The following is an 18047-nucleotide window of genomic DNA, read 5'->3' on the forward strand; positions in this document are numbered from 1 at the left end:
CATGTAAAATGTATAGAAGTCCATTACTGTATATAGTAACTATTAAGTCTAATATACCCTAGTAAGCTATAGTACTTTTTCCTTTGGGAAGGTACCATCTGTGCAGTCTGCAATTCTGTTGAAGAAAGATGTTGAATCTATTTAATTATTCTTGAAAAATAATTTATTTCTGTGCATTTTTTTTTCACCCTGCATTAAATTAAAGTTGATTACATCGATTAAGCATCATGAGGTGGAGGGTGGGGGGTGGTTCCCTATTTTCTTTTGCTGGGAGTTTGCAACCCTATTAGTTAGGTTGCTTAATATTTCTCCTAAGTACTCTTTAAAATACCAGAATAGGGATGATGGTGCAGGTTTAAGTTTATTAGATTGATCAGTGTTACTGAACTATGAAATATTTTGGGTGCAGTTGTGTTTTTTTACATACAGGTATAACAGAATAGCTTTAGTGTTGTTGTTTATTTAAACTTGAGTATGAACTTATACAAAATGCAGCAAGATATTTAAAAAACTGTTTTATTGATTAAAAAACACTATATATCAGATTCATATCGGTATCGGCAGATATCCAAATTTATGATATCGGTATCGGACATAAAAAAGTGGTATCGTGCCATCTCTAGTACAAAGCTAGTTTTGATGGGGGTTTTTCTCTTTAAGGGTTGTCGATAACATCCATAGCTAATTGATTAAAATTATTATTACTGTTGTTATGATAAAAAATAAATCTAACTGTGTGCACACTTATAGTTCTTTACCTTGTAGGATCTTTGGTCTCAGAGAGGATTTCCAGCAGCTCCTCGTTTGAGAGGAAGAAGAACCGTGGAAAGTAGAGACGTTTCTTCTCCAAGTAGTTATTAAGACCTTTGAGGATCATTTCCAGAAACTCATTGGACATTTGCAGTCTTTCCAGGATCTTGTCGATGGCTATCACAGCCAACACGTGCTTGTTCTGCATTGAAGAGAATCACCTTTAATGCTTTGTCCACTGTCAATGTGGGAAATTTGATCTTCATTGTCAACTCACTTCAGCACATTTAAAAAACTAGTTAGTACAAAACGTTTGAAATGGATTATTCTAAGTTCTAAGTTTATGTTCTTTTGGGTGGTAAACAGGCAACTACACACTTCAGTTTCACAGGTGTGTTACCAAAATGTTTTTTTTTATGTTGGCTTATTTGTAACATAAAGCTTTCCACTGGGTTAGCTATTAATACTAGAATACAAACGTTATATCACATTAGCTTCCCAGATAGTCACAATCTTGTACAGCACCATGACTTAGTTCAATGAGAAGTAGCACTAGTCTTAGTCATAGTCAGATAAATGTCTGATAAAGCTCTAGTTAAAAGGAAATACCATACAGAGTCCTGTGATAATACTAGTCCTGGATGAATCAGCACTTGTTTCTTTTTCACATCTTTCCTGCATCCAAGTTGGTGAGGCTGCACTGACAATTATACATAAGAGTTTGAAAACATCCTGGATGCAAATTCAGGACTCAGCTCATATCAATACACAGCACTGAGACCCACTGACAGAGAGAGCAAATTCAAATCCATCAGAAGAGCAAAATTCTGAGGGATAATGAGACAAATAACATGCACGGCAGCATTTGGTGAGGAACAATGTGCTATTTTACAACTGGCTCAACAGTGTGGCAGCCTGGAAACAGAAATGTTGAGTATACAGCTATTAACCAAAAATGTCAGAAAATTAGTGTAAAACACAGCCTGAAGTCTAGCCCAGTTGGCTTTGAGTGGCAGGCTGTGCACCCTGGACAGCTTAAAGCACAACATAAATACCAGAATTACAAATGAATGAAGTTACCATGTTGGAAAAGTGAGAAAAATGCAAAAGTGACCACTCCGATGACTAAATAATAGTGATCGGAGTGAGTTGATTTATTTATAAAACATTAACATTCAGGAGAAATTCACATTCCTTTTAGGTTTCTGCTTTGCATAAGTGTTGTCAATGCTGCTCTGAAGGTGACACTAAAACACTGCAATTTCTTCCTTTAACAAAATCCACTTTATGCTCCACACTGAGGTCCACCTGTCACACAGAGTCTAGAGAAAAATCTATGGTGGGAGAGAGCAATAGAGATTTCACCTGAGGCATGTCTAGCACCTTTGAAATATTTCAGCTCTCGTATCATCTCATCTGTACACTAATTCAATATCCTCTGGAGCTGTCACCCCCAGGAAGCGTCTAAATAAAAAGTCTGTCTAATTTCCAAGGTTGGACAGTGAACCTCTAACCCGCTCACATGAAGATTTTGGCAGTTCTGAAATGAAGTCTGATATCATCTTCTAGGAATGAAATAACAGACAGGAAGGAGCAGAGCCAGTGTGGAGTCAACATGAAAAAACATGGATGAACATTTGGTCTAATGGTTACAACACATAATCACAATGCCCGCGGTCTGATTCCTGGTCAGATGACCCGTGTTTGTGTCTCCTTAGATTGTGAATTTTTCAAAATTGTGCAAAATTTCATAAACATGGAGTAAGAGAAGAACAAGGCATTTCTCCCGATTGCTGGTCATGTACAAGAAGAAACAGGCACCAAAAGAAAACAAATCTGGTAAGGGGCTCCATACAGTAATGCACATGAAAAATCTATCAGGTAAAACAAGGAAGCATCAAGGCTATCTAGTATATATACTGGCTGGATAACTTGATCAAAGGTTTGACACAGAGACGTCTGGAAGCCAAACAAATGTTGGATGTAGAAGAAAGAAAAAGCCAAAACGATTACTGATTATACCTTGAAGGTAAAAATGGTGCAGACACGGTATCACCTTATGCTGATTTGCAATGATTTAGTCATCCTTAACACGTGGTTGCTCTTGACTTTGTAAAATGTGCTAAGTATAGGCAGTTTTCCCAAGGTTTTGTTTCCTACAAATATAGTGAAAGTAACATTTAAACAATGAGAGGTTTAAACTGTTCTAGATCGTGTTTTTTCCTTTCTTAAATCAGGCCAAAAGATACAATTTTAAAATACAGTAACCGAGAAATGAAAGCCTAAATCAGACGTTCAAGCTCAATTGCAAAGACAAGGCACATTTGATTGCATTTCTGTCAGCATGTAATTATTCTGACAAAGTGTTCCTGATTGATGAACTATGAATCTTCACATTTGTGATTTTGGTCCATTCTTTAGGAGTACATTGTAATAACAGGTCTATTTTTATATTTTATGTTGAAATGCTAATATTGCTTTATGGAGGTACTGTGAGGTAATGTAGATTCCTATGCACCCACAAAGGGTGGGAAGTGTTCCCAGCTGATATAGCAGGTCTTAAAAAAATAACACACATCCAGGACAAAAATTGTGTTGTCCTTTATTACACAATATGAGTGTGAACTAGTCTTTGGCTAGTTTACTAGCTCATTCTCAGGTTTATTAGAGGTATATCTATATATGTGGTTATATTAATAAACACTATGCCAGTCGTCTTCTCTTTGTGCTCATAGGTAAGCTGTTTCTCTCCTTCTTCACTCACTCAAAGGAACTTGGGTGTGGTGCGCTGCATAGTTAAAAGGAAGCAGGTTCATAGAAATAAATCTTTTAAATTGATTTACCCTGTTTGTACTTTCAACTGAGCATGCAATAGTAAAGTAAGTGACACACTAATACAAGCAGCAAATAAAAAAAATAAAAAAAGACCAGGAAAATTAAGTGAAGATGGTGATGCTGTAAGGTGCTAGAAGATGAGTGGATCTTGAGCAACTCCCAGTGGCTGATGTGATGACAACAACCTGGGCAAAGACGTCCTGATGTGGACAGAGGATCTGACTTTGCTCACACTCGTGTCATAGCATGTAGTTGAGATGATTCTAATTTCATGCATCACTGATCAGTCTTATTGACAAAGAGAAGGGATGTACTGTTTGTCAGATTTTGATGCAGTACAAGATCATGCCAAGGAGGTATTTTTCTGTAACTGGCCCTCGTGTGGTGGTGAATTAAAATGAGCTTTAAGCAATGAACAAAATTTGAGAACAAAAAGCAGAAAAACATAATTTTTATGGCCATAATTACAATTTTGTCGGGGAACTCTTGTTTGAAAAGATTTATGACCCCAGTTACAATGAAGTTGGGACACTGTTAAATTATAAACGAGAACGCAATGACTCGAAATAAATACGTATTTTATACACAAGAGAAGATAGAAACATATCAAATGTTTAGACTGACAAAATTTGTTATGTTTTCAGTCTTGCACTGTGAAAAAAAACGTGTGTTTATGAGATTTGCATTGAATCATTGCATTTTTTTTTTATTTACATTACACACAGCATCGCAGCTTGCCTGGATTTGGGGTTGTATTACAGCAGCAGAGGACAGTTACAGATTTTGAGCTCATCACTCATCACTTTTTCCCCTTGTCATTACTGGTAGCGCTATACATTCACATTTATAAAAAGTTAGAGGAATTCCCTATCAAAAAATTTTTTTTTTTTAAATAATTTAATTTTAGGGATCTGTTTAAGATCATTTTCTGGTGCCACGCTGAACTACTTTCTCTTTGGTTCAATGCACTAATATATATACAATATCCCCCATGCAAAATATTATAATACTATGCCATACCAATTTTTTTCCCCAACCTCATACTCTATATATTGGCGATACATCTCTTCCACTGCTTCCAAATAGTTTGATTTTTGTTTGACAAACTTACAATGAACCAAATCTGGCAAGAAGTCAAGTTGTTGAGCGCAGATTGTTTTACTGTGGTGTATGTGTGGCATGATACAACGCAACGATGAACGCTCTCCTTCCAACATAACGCTTCAGGACACTGCAGAAAGGTCAATTTAGAGCATAGGTTTACTTTGGAGTATGATTTCGCGGTGCAGAACTGAATCTGATACACCGCACTCAGGCTCGGTAACTGAAAGCTGTTGAAAACTGCTCGGTGGAAGCTGGAGGCCCAGCTCTAATGATCCTTTAAATAAAATCTGGCTAAATTTGAAACTGAAGTTGATGGCTGCTCTCTGGACGAATTTAAGGTCTACAGCCAAATTCCAGACGCACAGTCCAAGTGGTCAGAACAGGATTTCTAAATATATCTAAAAATATCCACCACACTGAAAGCAATCTGGATGGTCTTGAAAACATGACCTTGAATAGAAAAACACTGAAATCTATTGAGGTAAAATTTCTGATTTTTAATGAACCAATCCCCAAACTTTTTGATCACGCCTTCATAATCTATCCTTTTCTCTCACTCCAACAAATCTTTCTATTTACAGAATTTTCTATTAAATTTTTAATCCTTATATTGATACAACATTTTGGCCATATGTTACTTTAATAAAAGAAAAAAGTACATATAGCCTTTAGAAACTGAGCTCCATTATACAGGAAAAAAATTAAGTTTAAACTGTACTGCTTTAGTATTTATGCTGGCATGCTCAATAACACAGTGTAACATATCAAAGCAGCTTAGAGTGTACACATGAGCGTCTTTGTGTGCAGGCTGCCCATCCCTCGGTGACCTCATTTTCTTTGTGGTTCCATACACCCCTGCCCCTTCCAGACAAAATCCATAATTTCTATTTGATGGTGCAGTCAGGCTGGGCTTTCGGAGGACACTGCCTGAAATTGATGTGTCTCATTTCAGGTCTACTGAGGACGCCAATTACCCTTTGGAAACTCTTTGAGGATGCTCTTGCAACACTCACTTTCTATCCCCGCTCAGTTGTTTTTGCCTCGTTCTCCATCCGCTTCGGACTGATTCACTCTTATCGCATTCCCTCTGTCTGAATGCTCCCTTCTGCTTTGGCTGTATCGGTGTATTTGGCTGACATTGTTCTTTTCCTACATATTCTCACAATCTCTCAGTGTGCGTTTATGTTTATGTGTCTGCACACTGACCCACCTGCTCAGGTTAATGCGCTGAATTTAATCTGATTACAGTAGAACACTTGAAATTTTAAGGTGTATGCTGTCTAGTAATAAATACATGTCCTGAGTTGGATGCGCTATAGCTATATTTGCATTTCAAACCACAGAACAAGTACAAATACACAGGTCTTTTTTTTTTTTTGCTTTTCAAAGGCAATAGTGTTAGATCAAAAACACTCACCAGTGAAACCTGTTTCATGATGTCTCTCCATGTTTTATCAACAGTTGTGAATCGGCGTCCCTCTTCAGGCATCTGAACCATGATGTCTGGGGAGCTGAATATGGGCTCCAGGTACAGCCAAGTAGACTGCACCTTTAACCACTCGTCCAGAACTTCTTGGAGAAGCAGCAACTTGCCCTCCCATTCCCTAATGATAAAAATTATAATAACATTACTTACTGATGTGTAGTCATTTTGCAGTTAAAATGTTGCAATCAGATGCAGAGGGTCAGATTCAAGCTTTGGAAAAGACAAACTGATTCCTTTACATGCTATTATTCTTTTTTGTTTTGTTTTGCAATCTTTGCTATATAATATTTCATTGTTCACAAAAATAAAAAAGGTTGGTGCATTTAAAAAAAAATTCCAACTGATTTTTAAAGTTTTTGTTTTCAATGATTACATATAATATTTGTCATCTTCATCCTGATCACAGTTATTTAAAAAAGAAAAAAAAAACACGACCAGGCCTAAACTAAGACCACACATGTGCTTTCCATGTCTTTGATGAAAACTCACACAACATCCATAAGACATTTTCTATAGCTGCTTATTATACTTGTACAATGACATGCAATGTTTCCCTATAAAACTGTTTCAGTTCATCATTTCAGACCTTTTACCTCTCTGTAGAGGTTAAAAAAATGATTCAAGCTCTTCTGATCTCAGCAGGGATTGTTGTGGGTACTTTAATCCACATGTGGCATCTGTTTAAATGTGAAGTCCTTCTGGAGAGAACTCATTAGCTCACTATCACCACAGCATCTATGAATAAGCCGTACATCTCTGGGCTTCTTTGTTGGTGTTTTGGGCAGCACAGATGCTCACAAAAACAGTCAATTTTGGCAGCTAAATTATGCACATTAGTTCACATTAGCAGTAAGGGCGGTGGGGCACAGATGTCTGTTTGCCACACAATCTCAGCCGAGCCCTGCAGCAATCAATACATAGACTGCCAACAGATTGCAGCTAAATAGTGAGTGTATGGAATTTTCCCCTTAATAACATTACACCAAACTTATTTTCCAAGCAAGCAAAGTAAAATTACTCAAAAGCAATTCCTCTTGACTCTCACCGTATTTCCACTTCAAAAGGTTTAATGAAGGGTGAGCCTTTCATGGTTTGTGTCTTCACAATGTGATCATCTAACAGCATCTGCACTTCTTCCACCGATGACAGGATTGAGGTGCCCGTCTCTCGGTAGCTAAGGAGATTAAACTCCATGTGATCCCACTCACTGGCCATTTTCTCCATGGCCTTCTCCAGTGAGTACTCCTTGCTGGCTGCTTCACTGATGCCTTCGAAGCTGCTCAAGTGCTGTTCCAGGTGCATTGATAGGAAGTTAGACACAGACACCTGATCATCAGCTGGCTCCAGGTAGATGCCAGCCAAGTCCGACATGGCATCCCAGTGACGTTTACGCAGGCCGGGATTACACAGTACCTATGAAAAAGTACATCCAGTCCAAATTACTTCCAAAATTTCAAATGATATTGTATTAAAGTCAAATACCAAATCTTACTCTTGATTTCTCACCTGCACCATAGGAATGTGCTCCTTGAAGTCTTCCACCATAGCCTTTATAGTGTTTGCTATATTAAGGGCATTGGGTACTTCACTTAAGGATTTCTCCAGCTTGTATAGAGCGCGCCAATAGTTGCCAACATCACCTTCTACCTATTTTGGGAATGGGGGTATTTTTTTACATAACAACAGGACATAAATAGAATTTATAAAAATTTCACATCAAGTAATTCAATAAAAATATTTATTATGTCATATTTTTGTACCACCAAATGTTTATTCATCAGAGCTATAATAACTTCTAGCAAAAGTTAAAATAACTTTTAGCAAAAATTTAAATAACTTTTTCTACTTAAGTTACGTCATAATGACTCATTAAACTGAATAATAAAGTTGTCTTCTCATCCTCGCTCCAAAGGTCAATTTCTTTAGACTCCCTTGTTAAAATGCCCAAATTTATAATAGAAATATGCATATGTGTACCACCTAGTCCAAAAAAAAAAAAAGGTTTGAGTTTCCTCCATTACTACAGTTACAGGGTGTTTAAAAAATAGACGCCCTCTTTAAAATCATATTATAGTTTAAAATTATGAATGACTGAAGCTGTGGTCAGCTGACTGACCATCTTGGAGGCCTGAACTGCAGTTTTGGATTTTGCTATCTGTGTGTGGACCTTAGGAATCATGTTTGCTAGCATTACATCATAACTTAGCTCTCCACTCTACAGCAGGATTTATAATAACACAAAAAGAAAATTTATTTTTTAATTTTTTTATAAATCAAAGAACACAGACATTAAACAAACGGACATAAAGGCAGAAAGCTAAAGGTTATTCCAAGATTTGTACTGTTGTTGTTGCCAAGATGTATAGAAATTTCTTTTACTTATGTACTAATCACATCATTTCATTGTATGATACCTTGGTGCCACTGGATTCTAACATGTCTCACACTCATACAGTAAGACAAATGGTGGGGGTCTAGTAAGGAAGTTGGGGGAAGCAGACAACTCCACAGGAAGAGTCTTTTGTCTCTTCGAGGACTCTGGGAGGTAGCAAGGGAGTGTGAACCTTAAAGTGTGAAACAGCTGTGTACTGCTTTTTGTTCCTGGAGAAGGTATTTAACTGAGAGCCATGTTAGACTCAGAAGAGACTCTGCTGACCGTCTGCCCCGCGATCATGCAGGCTCTCCACAAGCTTGGGTTTTCTGTTCTTTTGTGTTTTGATTAAAGAATGTTAGCTACTGCTCAGCGCTCATCTGCAGGCTTTATTTAATGGAAAACTTCCACAACACAAGATGAAAAGGTAGATGGTTGCTATGAGTATTTAGGGTGTTTGCTTGCAAGTATTAAATGCTAGATTTAACAATGTGTTTTTAATAGTACAATTATTGATTGTAGTAGAGGCAGCAGCAGTGTTAGCAATGCTTACAGAGGTACTTATAGTAATAATAGCTGAGAATGTAGTTAATGAAAGAAGTACTTAAATAAGCATTAAAAGGAAAAAAGGAAAGGAGTTTAAGCAGAAAACGTTGTTTCATGTGGAGCTCTGCTCTGTGGAGCTCAACATCAGTGAAGTGAAAAATGCTGAGTGCTTTGCTGCTTTCATATATATATATATATATATAGTATGTGGAAGAATGGCTGTAATATAAAAGGGAAATGGCAGTGCAAATAATACTAATACCATCAGAGTATAATAAAAAGTACCACATGCAGTGATGTCATTATGTAAATAAGAAGGCACAAACAGATAAAAATGCAGTCAAAAAAATCCATCAGCTCCTTCAAGGGCTTTAGTTATACAAAGAAAGTTGACTAAGTTCATTTGATTTTATTTTTTTTTACATTATATTCATGATTTAATCTTATTGCTTTCTTACTCGGTCTACTCTTACTCTGACCAACCACTTTCTTATTGAACTACCCAAGTTAGCTGTTTTGAATGTTCACAATACTACAAAATAAGCTCTGTGTTATTTATGCATTTATATTTGTTCAGTTTTTTTTTTGTTTTTTTTTTCCCAGGGACTTGATAAAATGCACCATTCAACAAAAAAATAGAAATCTGAATCTTTATGACGGTCTGGATGCCCTTATTATACTACTGTTGGACCACTGAGGCTGTAAATAAGACAGAGAATGTCGTTGTTATATGAATGAAAATCAGAAAATTAGAACTGAGCTCAATCTGTCACCTAAACTCCCCAGTCACTCCTGCATTGAATACAAAGTAATTTTTCTACTGCTTTTACCTTGTCTGGGTTCACACTGGTGAGAGGTCCATGCAGCCACTTCTCACGCTGTTTTATGAAATCAGTAGCTGTCTCATAGAGGCGCAGGAATAGTGTCAACTTTTCCTGCGCCTTCTTCCGCTCTGGATATTGGGAAACAGACCAGCCGAAAGCCTCCTCGTCTAGATTTAAATCATTAATCTTTCCACAGAGGTAAGGATCAAAAGGTAAGAGTAGAAGTAAAATACAGAAATAAACAAAGACATGGAAAGAAAAGATAAAATAATGAGTAGATGCATAGTTGATTTATAAATAAGACATCAACACATAATACAGCCTGAGATAATGCCTGTGAACTAATGTACAGATATATATCTCTAGGCTTACAGGTAACAAGTTGTGATATACCTTTTCAGCAGCTAACTCCAGTTTGGTATTGAGGGCCTGAGCTTTTGTCAGGTACTTGCTGAGATTGGCTGTCTCACGAAAGGCCTTAAACTCCTCCACTTGTTTACTGTAGCTGTCCAGTTCTTGCAACAAGTGCTCACGGTACAACTGGAATGAGGGTAAGGAAAGATGTCCTTGTATTTTAGCCACCAGTATGTTTTCTCTACATTAAAATACACTGAAACAGAAAAACACAGACCTTAAGCCCACTCTGATATTGTTCCGTCATTTTGCTAACTATCTGCTGGTGTTCCTCAAAGATGGATGGCATACGTTTAAACCACTGGATTGTCTTTGTATTGAGCTTCATATCCAGTGTTGACAGGGTGGCAAACTCCACCAGGAAACACAACTGCGTGGCAGAGTCTGCTAGTCTTTGTTGCAAAAGAGGCATCTCTGTGGTCTCCACCTTTTTAATATAAGCCTGGATAAGAAAAAAAATTGTCATTTATATCTTTAAAAAAATGTACAGCAACCATACTAAGGTAGTTCATAAGTGTGAAGGAATGCAAGACCTTCCAGGCTTTCTGTAGCCTCAGCTGAGGGCCTACTACCAAAAACACTCAAAACCACAAGAAAAGAAATAAAAGACAAAGCTTACTGACTGGTGTTAAGTGCACACCATAACTGTTTTGTGAACAATCTGTAAAGGACAATTGTGCATGGCATAATGCAACAAGCCTGGTATGTGTGATTTTTTGGTGCAGTCACCTTAAGTTCCATCAGCTTTTGAGTATCTGGCGGTGTGCTCAGTGCCTTCTCTGAAATCTGCTCAAATTCATGACAGAGCCTGTGAGAGGAAGAATGGCATTAATTCAGTGCTGTATACGGAGGATTTCACAGATTTACAATCTTATTATGGCACCACTTGGCAATAGAGAACACCACAGAGCAGCTAACATGGGGCCGAAAATCACAAAGAGCACTAAACGACATCCCTTATGACTTTCACACAGTGTATTCTTTTAGAGTGACCAGCTCTTAAGCTTCCCTATGCATATTTCAGTAGTATCTGCCAAACAGAAGCTGCTTAATCCCTCTCAGCTTTTTTTTAATGATAACTTCCTTCAGATGTATTGGTGAACTATGCTGATGTAGAGAGAAAACACTCTTGCTGAGTATAAAAAAAGAGAACCAACTAACTTCTTGTTGGCTTTCTGGTGGTCATCTAGCATCCGTGTAACCAGTTTCTGCTGTATGTCCCGTGCACGCTTGACAAGAGACTGGATGAGCTTATAGGACTGGACCTCAAACATGCCAAGTCGTACCACCTAAAATCCATGGTATAAATAAGTGACACAGTTAACACAATTTAAGAAATGACCAGTGATAAATGATGCAAGAGCTTTTAAATAAGCCCAGTCAAAGAAACACAGATTTAAGAATTAGATTATTAGATTATTAGTTTTAAGCTTTCCCACTGTTTAGCTTTTTTGATTTGACACTATTTCAGCAAAATATATATCAGTATAACTGGAAGGAAACATGAAATGTTACAGAGTAAGTTATGGGACCTTGGTTTAAGGATTTTTTTTAATGCATTTACCTTGGAAGGCATATACCGGATCTCATCGATAAGCTTCTGGTAGTATAGCACCTGCACCATAAATTCCTGGAAAGAGTGCTGGTCACGGAGGACCTGCTCCACATCTTTTTCCGCCTGCCTCGATACCAGTGTGGCATATTTATCATACTTGTGGATGTACTCCTTGGGCCTGACACACTCAGCCCAGAATACCCTGCCTACCTCCTCCTGGTGGGCATGAAGGACCTCTGGAAGGATGATGGGCTTCAGGGTACTTCCAAACTGTGAGCTTGGCTGGAGAAAAGCAAAGTAAGGTATAAAAATCAGGGGGAAGCGTGCTATTAAACAGGGCTATATATAGAGTTGTCTCCTTACCCAGTCAGAGTACAGTTTGGTTTCCACACGAGGTATCACACTGACAGATCTGAGCATGAACTCGTACACATTTAGGAAGGCCTCCTCATATATTTTGAGGTTGGGCTCAAACTTGATCTCCCTGTCCTCCAAGATCAGATGCAGAACAAAGCCTGAGTGCTCACTGGCTCGTTCTGAACGCTAGGTGTCCAAATTAAAATGATACCAAAAAAAAAAAAAAAAAAGTGTTCACCCTCTCATAAAATATAAGCAAAATATATTTAAATCCCTTTAGCTTACTCAGTTTCTTCTTACCGGATCTTGTGAAATTAAGTGTGTATAGTCGATGATTGAATCTGTTAGAAGATTCTGCAGTTGGGAAGTCATCAGCGCAGCCACACAGTTGAAAAAAGATTCTAGTTTGGTCATGTTGCTTTTGAAAGGCACCAGTTCACGCTTGCACCCTTGGTGGTAAATGTTCTGTACTTCAAGGAGCCAACTAGGGCAAAAAGAAACACAACATCAGCTTCAAGATTACATTACGTTAATGAGAACCACACATGTCGATACCCGACAGTCTAACTGACCACTCAAAGCACTTTAACTACAAGCCACATTGATACAGCACTTTATTCTATTCACTTTAAGCATTTTATCTACCCTGGCCTATTTAGAATGAACTGTTAATCTAACATGTATGTCTTCTGACTGTGAGACGAAGGTGAAGACCCCTACAGGCCATAGGGGGAACATGAAAATTCCACACAGACGGGCCTCAGTCAAGCTTTGAACAGGGAAACCTTTTCCTGTGACCATGCCAACGACTCCACCACCATACCTAAATGCATAGGCAAAGGACTTTTGGGATAGTCTGCTGTGGCCTTTGTGAGGGGAACCTTCTAGCCATTGGTTCAACTGTGACTTATAAAGTCTGCAAAAAATGACTCAAAAATAAGTAATGGAGGGTTTTAAAATACTGAGTCAGCTCAGATTTAAATCCTAATGAAATGAGGTGGGTGGATTTGAAACAGGCAGTACATGAAATAAGTCATTAAACATCTTACAACCAAATGCGTTTCAAACCGAAAACAGTGGAATTTCAAAGCAGACTTACTCTTGGAGGAGGACTCCTCTGGCACTGTCAACATGTCGAGCGACAATCTGCTGAAACTCAGAAAGCTCTATGGACTCGTTTCTGCAGTGGAACTCCTCTACATCTATCAGCCGGAGATTTCTGTAACCAGATAGCCAAGCAGGGCAAACAAGACTCTTCTACATTGATCATTTGTTTTTTGATCATTTGTGACATGGTGCAATGTTTCAATGCCACAAATTTTCAAAAAGCAGAGAGAGATCTATATTTTACACCATCAATTATTACATAACAGCTTCCAAATACCAGTAACAACAGTCTATTTTCAGCATACTGGACTTGTGACTAAATTAAATATTCATTTGTAATTTAAAAGTTTCTAAATTAGAAAATATTTCATTTTAACCAAATTAATTTGAAGCTATCATGTTTCCAACCATACTCACTTGAAGGAGAAATGCCAAAGGTAGAGTATTTTCAGCACAGTGGGGTTGACAGAGTAAAGCTTTTCACCAATCCTCTTGCGTGCATGGACAAAAGACTTGTTCCATGGTTTTGGCACCTTTTCCACTCTGACAGTAAACAATAAAGGGCCAGTAAGGAAAAAAACTATTTTCCACAAGCCTTTACACAATTAGAACATTTTGTTTAGTCTTGTAGTTACTGCTTATGAATATTAGCAGAGGTTTTTAATGCAATAAATATCCTGCAGACTTACTCTAGTCTGTGAGGGGGCAGATCTTTTTCTTTCTCTTTGTCACTTTCCTTTGATTCTCTGAATGTATATTTCACTGCAATTACACACACACACACACACACACACACACACACACACACACACACACACACACACACACACACACACACACACACACACACACACACACACACACACACACACACACACACACAGAGAAACCACTTTATTCTTATTATTACTAAACTCTTCAGGTTTTGTGTTAACCCAACATATTAACCCAATAAAAAAAGACTATAAATTAGTTTTGGATTTCATAAACAATTCTCAGAATGATTTGCGGATTAAAAGTATATATATATATTAAGTATATATGAATAAATACAGATTGCTGTCTTGATGCTGTGCAAATAGTCTTCCTTGATCTCATCAACCAGCAGTTCCAGTGATGCGCTGTGGCGCCTCAGGTTTGGGGAGACCCTTTTCATAATGCTCTCCACCCAAGATTCCTCCAGAGGTGACACATGGTCCAGGTCTATACCATTCTCAATGTAGTAGTTATATCTCTGACAGGACAAAAAAAAAGCCAAAAAATAGTTGATAAAATTATCCATCTATATCCAGTGAATCACTCTGCACCTATATGCAACTCAAAGATATGATTCAACATGTGAATATCCCATTTTTACTGGGCACGCACATTTTTCTTTGTGCGTGCTTTCTGAATGACCTGCAATATATTCTTAGTATATTACTTGTTTTCATTTATTTAAGGTGCACCACTATGGAAGTTCAAATTAATGTGTTTTTACTTCTTGCATTTACTATACTACCAAATCAAAATGCATGTTTAAGTAAAGGAAACTGCAAGCACTTAACTGAGAAAACATGATTACTATATTATATAAAGATTTTCAAAAAGAACTGCTCAAAACTACAACCGAGATGATATCGAAGTAAACAAGAAAAACTGAAGAAAAAAGTCATCTTTACAAATTCCCTGTAGGATTTGGTTTACCATTTTGTTTCCAGTAAACTTGTTACATAAATGATCTCTAAACCTGAATCCTTTATCTGTGCATTAAAATCTATGCATGGGTGTCAGTGTAGGGGAAGCTGGGACTACATCACCATATTGCAAACATTTGGATGGGGATTTTTGTTTCTGTTACAGAATTTTTACACTTCAGGTCCAACATCTTGTTAATGAGGATATACACAATAAAAAAAAGTGACCGACCATGAAGCACACAGTTCAATTTTACCATTTCACAGTCTCTACTTTCTGGTGTTTTGCCATCCTCCTCCTCCTCCTCCTCCTCTTCCTCTTCCTGCCGGCTAAGTCAGAAAATGCAAATAAGAGTAAAAACAGATGCCACTTTATCATATTAAACAGTATTTCCATATATTAAACACATTAAAGCCGCAATACTTTAATCTCAGTTATGGTTTGTAGTAAAAAATTGCCTTTGAAAAAGTTTTCTGATTATACTTTATAGTAAGAACATAAAATGTATATTCAATATTAATGCAAAAACCATCCATAAATGTGTGGTGAAGTGGTTAGTCACATCCCTTCCATGCTGCCAAAGCATACAGCACATGTCAAACTCAAAGCCCGGTGTCAGCATGCAGAGCATTTTTTCCATGCTGGACAACCAAACCAGTAATATGTTTTTTTTCAGGCCCACAAAAAAGCAACTTTAATTACTTTACATACTGCTAGAAGCTTAGCATAATTTAGATATCATATTTCAATTAGAAACAAAGCATCTAAGGTTTTAAAATAATGCAGTGGAGTAAAAGCTGTGCTTTCACTTGCAGGCTACCCTCACTGCTGCTAGAAAGAGACAGACTGGCTGCTCTCAGGCTTCTGCAAAAGTTAAAAGAAATCTGACATAAAGATCCGTCCATTTAGCAGTTTATTTAATGTTTATTTTAGCTGCTTTTTAGTTTGAATTAGTGTATTACTGTGAAAGAAATCACCATTCACTGGGAGGAGATAAACATGCTTTACTTTATATTTTAAACAGATTGATATCTGTACTATAACAGACAAATAAGTACTTATAAAGGACCAGAAATAAACAGTGAACTCACCATATAAATTTAACCAGGTTTTTTCTGAGATTCAGGTTTTTTCGATTGATGCTTTTGCGGATTCTGCTGCGACGCTTGGAGGTCCAACGGCTCTGCATCCACATTCTGTCCTCAAACTGACTCTGAGGTCTGCCATGGCTTTGAAAGGCCCTGCTGCCTGCCTCATCATTTAACTCATCTCCTACAGCACAGAAACAGTTCAGGAAGGTAAACTGTAAAGCTACAAAAAACAAAAAAAACAAAACTGCTGGCATAAAACCATCCAAAAAAAGAGGCAACAACTCAAAACCTAGAGGAATGAACCCACGTTTTGAAGCTGTTTCAGTCCCATCAGGTTTCTGTGTGATTAGAGGAAACAGCGAAAATGACGGTCTTGCTTCCATCCAGGGCTGCTTTCTGAGGACCTGGGCAGTGGAGAGAGGTTATTGGAGTTATCAAAAACTAAAATAAATTAGAAATTGAGATAATTGCTGAGTTAACAGAAATACAAGACTTCAGAAAAATAAAAACAAACTCTAAAAAATTAAATACACAGCCATATGAAATAAAGTCTCCTCAGGACTCGAAGCAGTCCCTTTAAAAAAAAAAGCACACCCCAGAAGCACATTTAACAGCAATAATGTGAAGTAACAGTAAGGGTTTTCTGCATGGCTTTCAGTCTCTCACATCATTGTGGAGTAATTATGGTCCACTCAGCTTTTCACAGTTGGTTCTGCTTAGCAAGGTCTGAGACCAGTCATTTATGCACACCTCTTTTTAAAGATCCAACAAAAGCACTTCAGTGGGTTGAGGTTTGAATTTTGAGTGGGCCATTGCAGAGCCTGGATTCTTTTTTTTTCAGCCGCTCTGTTAGAGGTTTACTGGTGTGCATCAGATCACTGTCCTGTTGTAAGACCCAATACCAGCCAAGCTTTAACTGTTAATAATAATAATAATAATAATGACCTCTGACATTTGACTCCAGAATACTGGAATCTATTATGGTACAACAGAGAGGAGTTCAAGGTAAGTCCCCCTCCGCCCTCCCCTGAAAACAAATAAGACTAAGCTAACCTAAATGAAAGCAGGCATACACATACACCTGAAAATAAGTAAGTGAATAAATAAAACAATTAACTTTAATAATTTGCTATAACAACCAGGGTTAAGCTTTCATTTGTCTTCTTTACACACATAGGCTGGACTTCACGTCCGCAGTGCGCTAACACCGGCTTCCTAACTTTTTTGTTGCGGTCAGTTAGCAGCACAGAAACACAGACGATATTCGAGTTCAGGTATTCTGAACTTACCTGTGCTGGACTCAGTGGCAAAAGTGAGCGACTACCTGTGATAGTTCTTCTTTTCTTCGCTGAACTCATAATCGTGCCAAAGCAACCATAAAACCACCGCTAAACTCTTTACCGAAGCTCTGTGCCGTTGCTAGGGCAGTTGCCAAGTGATTAACGGTGACCTCGCGTAAACACCTGTGGACAACAGGAAGACCCGCGCGCGTGGACGTTTGGGTAGAACAGCAACAAAAATCTAAAGCTTCATATTTAAAATAATTGACGTTTTATTTGTTTTTCTCTGGAGTTTTTGTGTCTGTCGTGAACACTGTTTCTGTGTTTCGCGTTGTGTCGTGAAAGTCCTCGCGGGTCTGTTAGACTTTAATCTCCCCTGGCAACATCAATGTTTAGGTGAGCGAGTCCTTTCATTGTGTGGCACGTGGTGGTACTGCCCCCTTTCTGATACAGCGCTGAGAAGTGGAAAACAGAGAAACTAAGAGCAATAAGAAAAGCAATAAAAACAAAACCGTGTTTAATAAAGATGCACTTCATATGTTCTATATAATACTGTATACTTTCCCATAAACTTTTTTTTTAGCTTACGCTCCTTGTAATTATACTTCATAGGTTTCATTTCAGCATTCTTTGAGATATTTCTATCTTAT

At 37.7% G+C, this 18047-nt stretch overlaps 1 protein-coding gene across 4 annotated transcripts in view; it reads right to left on the reverse strand.

Moving 5' to 3' along the window:
- dnah7 (dynein, axonemal, heavy chain 7) overlaps positions 1 to 17737 on the reverse strand; it is a 77667-nt gene extending 59930 nt beyond the window's left edge. For 2 of the 4 annotated variants that reach the window (XM_086267989.1, XM_086267988.1), the window contains exons 1-20: positions 17407 to 17722; positions 16425 to 16521; positions 16118 to 16298; positions 15283 to 15355; positions 14403 to 14583; positions 14039 to 14111; positions 13767 to 13892; positions 13342 to 13461; positions 12543 to 12726; positions 12249 to 12428; positions 11895 to 12167; positions 11492 to 11619; positions 11060 to 11138; positions 10548 to 10772; positions 10310 to 10456; positions 9923 to 10102; positions 7682 to 7822; positions 7221 to 7588; positions 6107 to 6293; positions 759 to 952 (exon numbers count right to left, since the gene is read on the reverse strand). In XM_086267989.1, the coding sequence (XP_086124115.1) occupies positions 759 to 952; positions 6107 to 6293; positions 7221 to 7588; positions 7682 to 7822; positions 9923 to 10102; positions 10310 to 10456; positions 10548 to 10772; positions 11060 to 11138; positions 11492 to 11619; positions 11895 to 12167; positions 12249 to 12428; positions 12543 to 12726; positions 13342 to 13461; positions 13767 to 13892; positions 14039 to 14111; positions 14403 to 14583; positions 15283 to 15355; positions 16118 to 16298; positions 16425 to 16521; positions 17407 to 17475 (3206 nt within the window). In that variant the 5' untranslated portion in view covers positions 17476 to 17722. Of the gene's footprint in view, positions 1 to 758; positions 953 to 6106; positions 6294 to 7220; positions 7589 to 7681; positions 7823 to 9922; positions 10103 to 10309; positions 10457 to 10547; positions 10773 to 11059; positions 11139 to 11491; positions 11620 to 11894; positions 12168 to 12248; positions 12429 to 12542; positions 12727 to 13341; positions 13462 to 13766; positions 13893 to 14038; positions 14112 to 14402; positions 14584 to 15282; positions 15356 to 16117; positions 16299 to 16424; positions 16522 to 17406 lie in introns of all 4 variants that reach the window. The other 2 variants (XR_015125546.1, XM_086267990.1) reach the window with 2 other exon arrangements.
- Between the last annotated feature and the right edge of the window lie 310 nt (positions 17738 to 18047).

The sequence above is a fragment of the Aulonocara sp. 'chitande type north' Nkhata Bay genome, linkage group LG16, assembly GCF_057382095.1.
Source record: "Aulonocara sp. 'chitande type north' Nkhata Bay isolate Kocher_YH1m ecotype deep benthic linkage group LG16, A_spYH_male_GT1.1, whole genome shotgun sequence".
In the NCBI taxonomy this organism is placed as follows: Eukaryota; Metazoa; Chordata; class Actinopteri; order Cichliformes; family Cichlidae; genus Aulonocara; species Aulonocara sp. 'chitande type north' Nkhata Bay.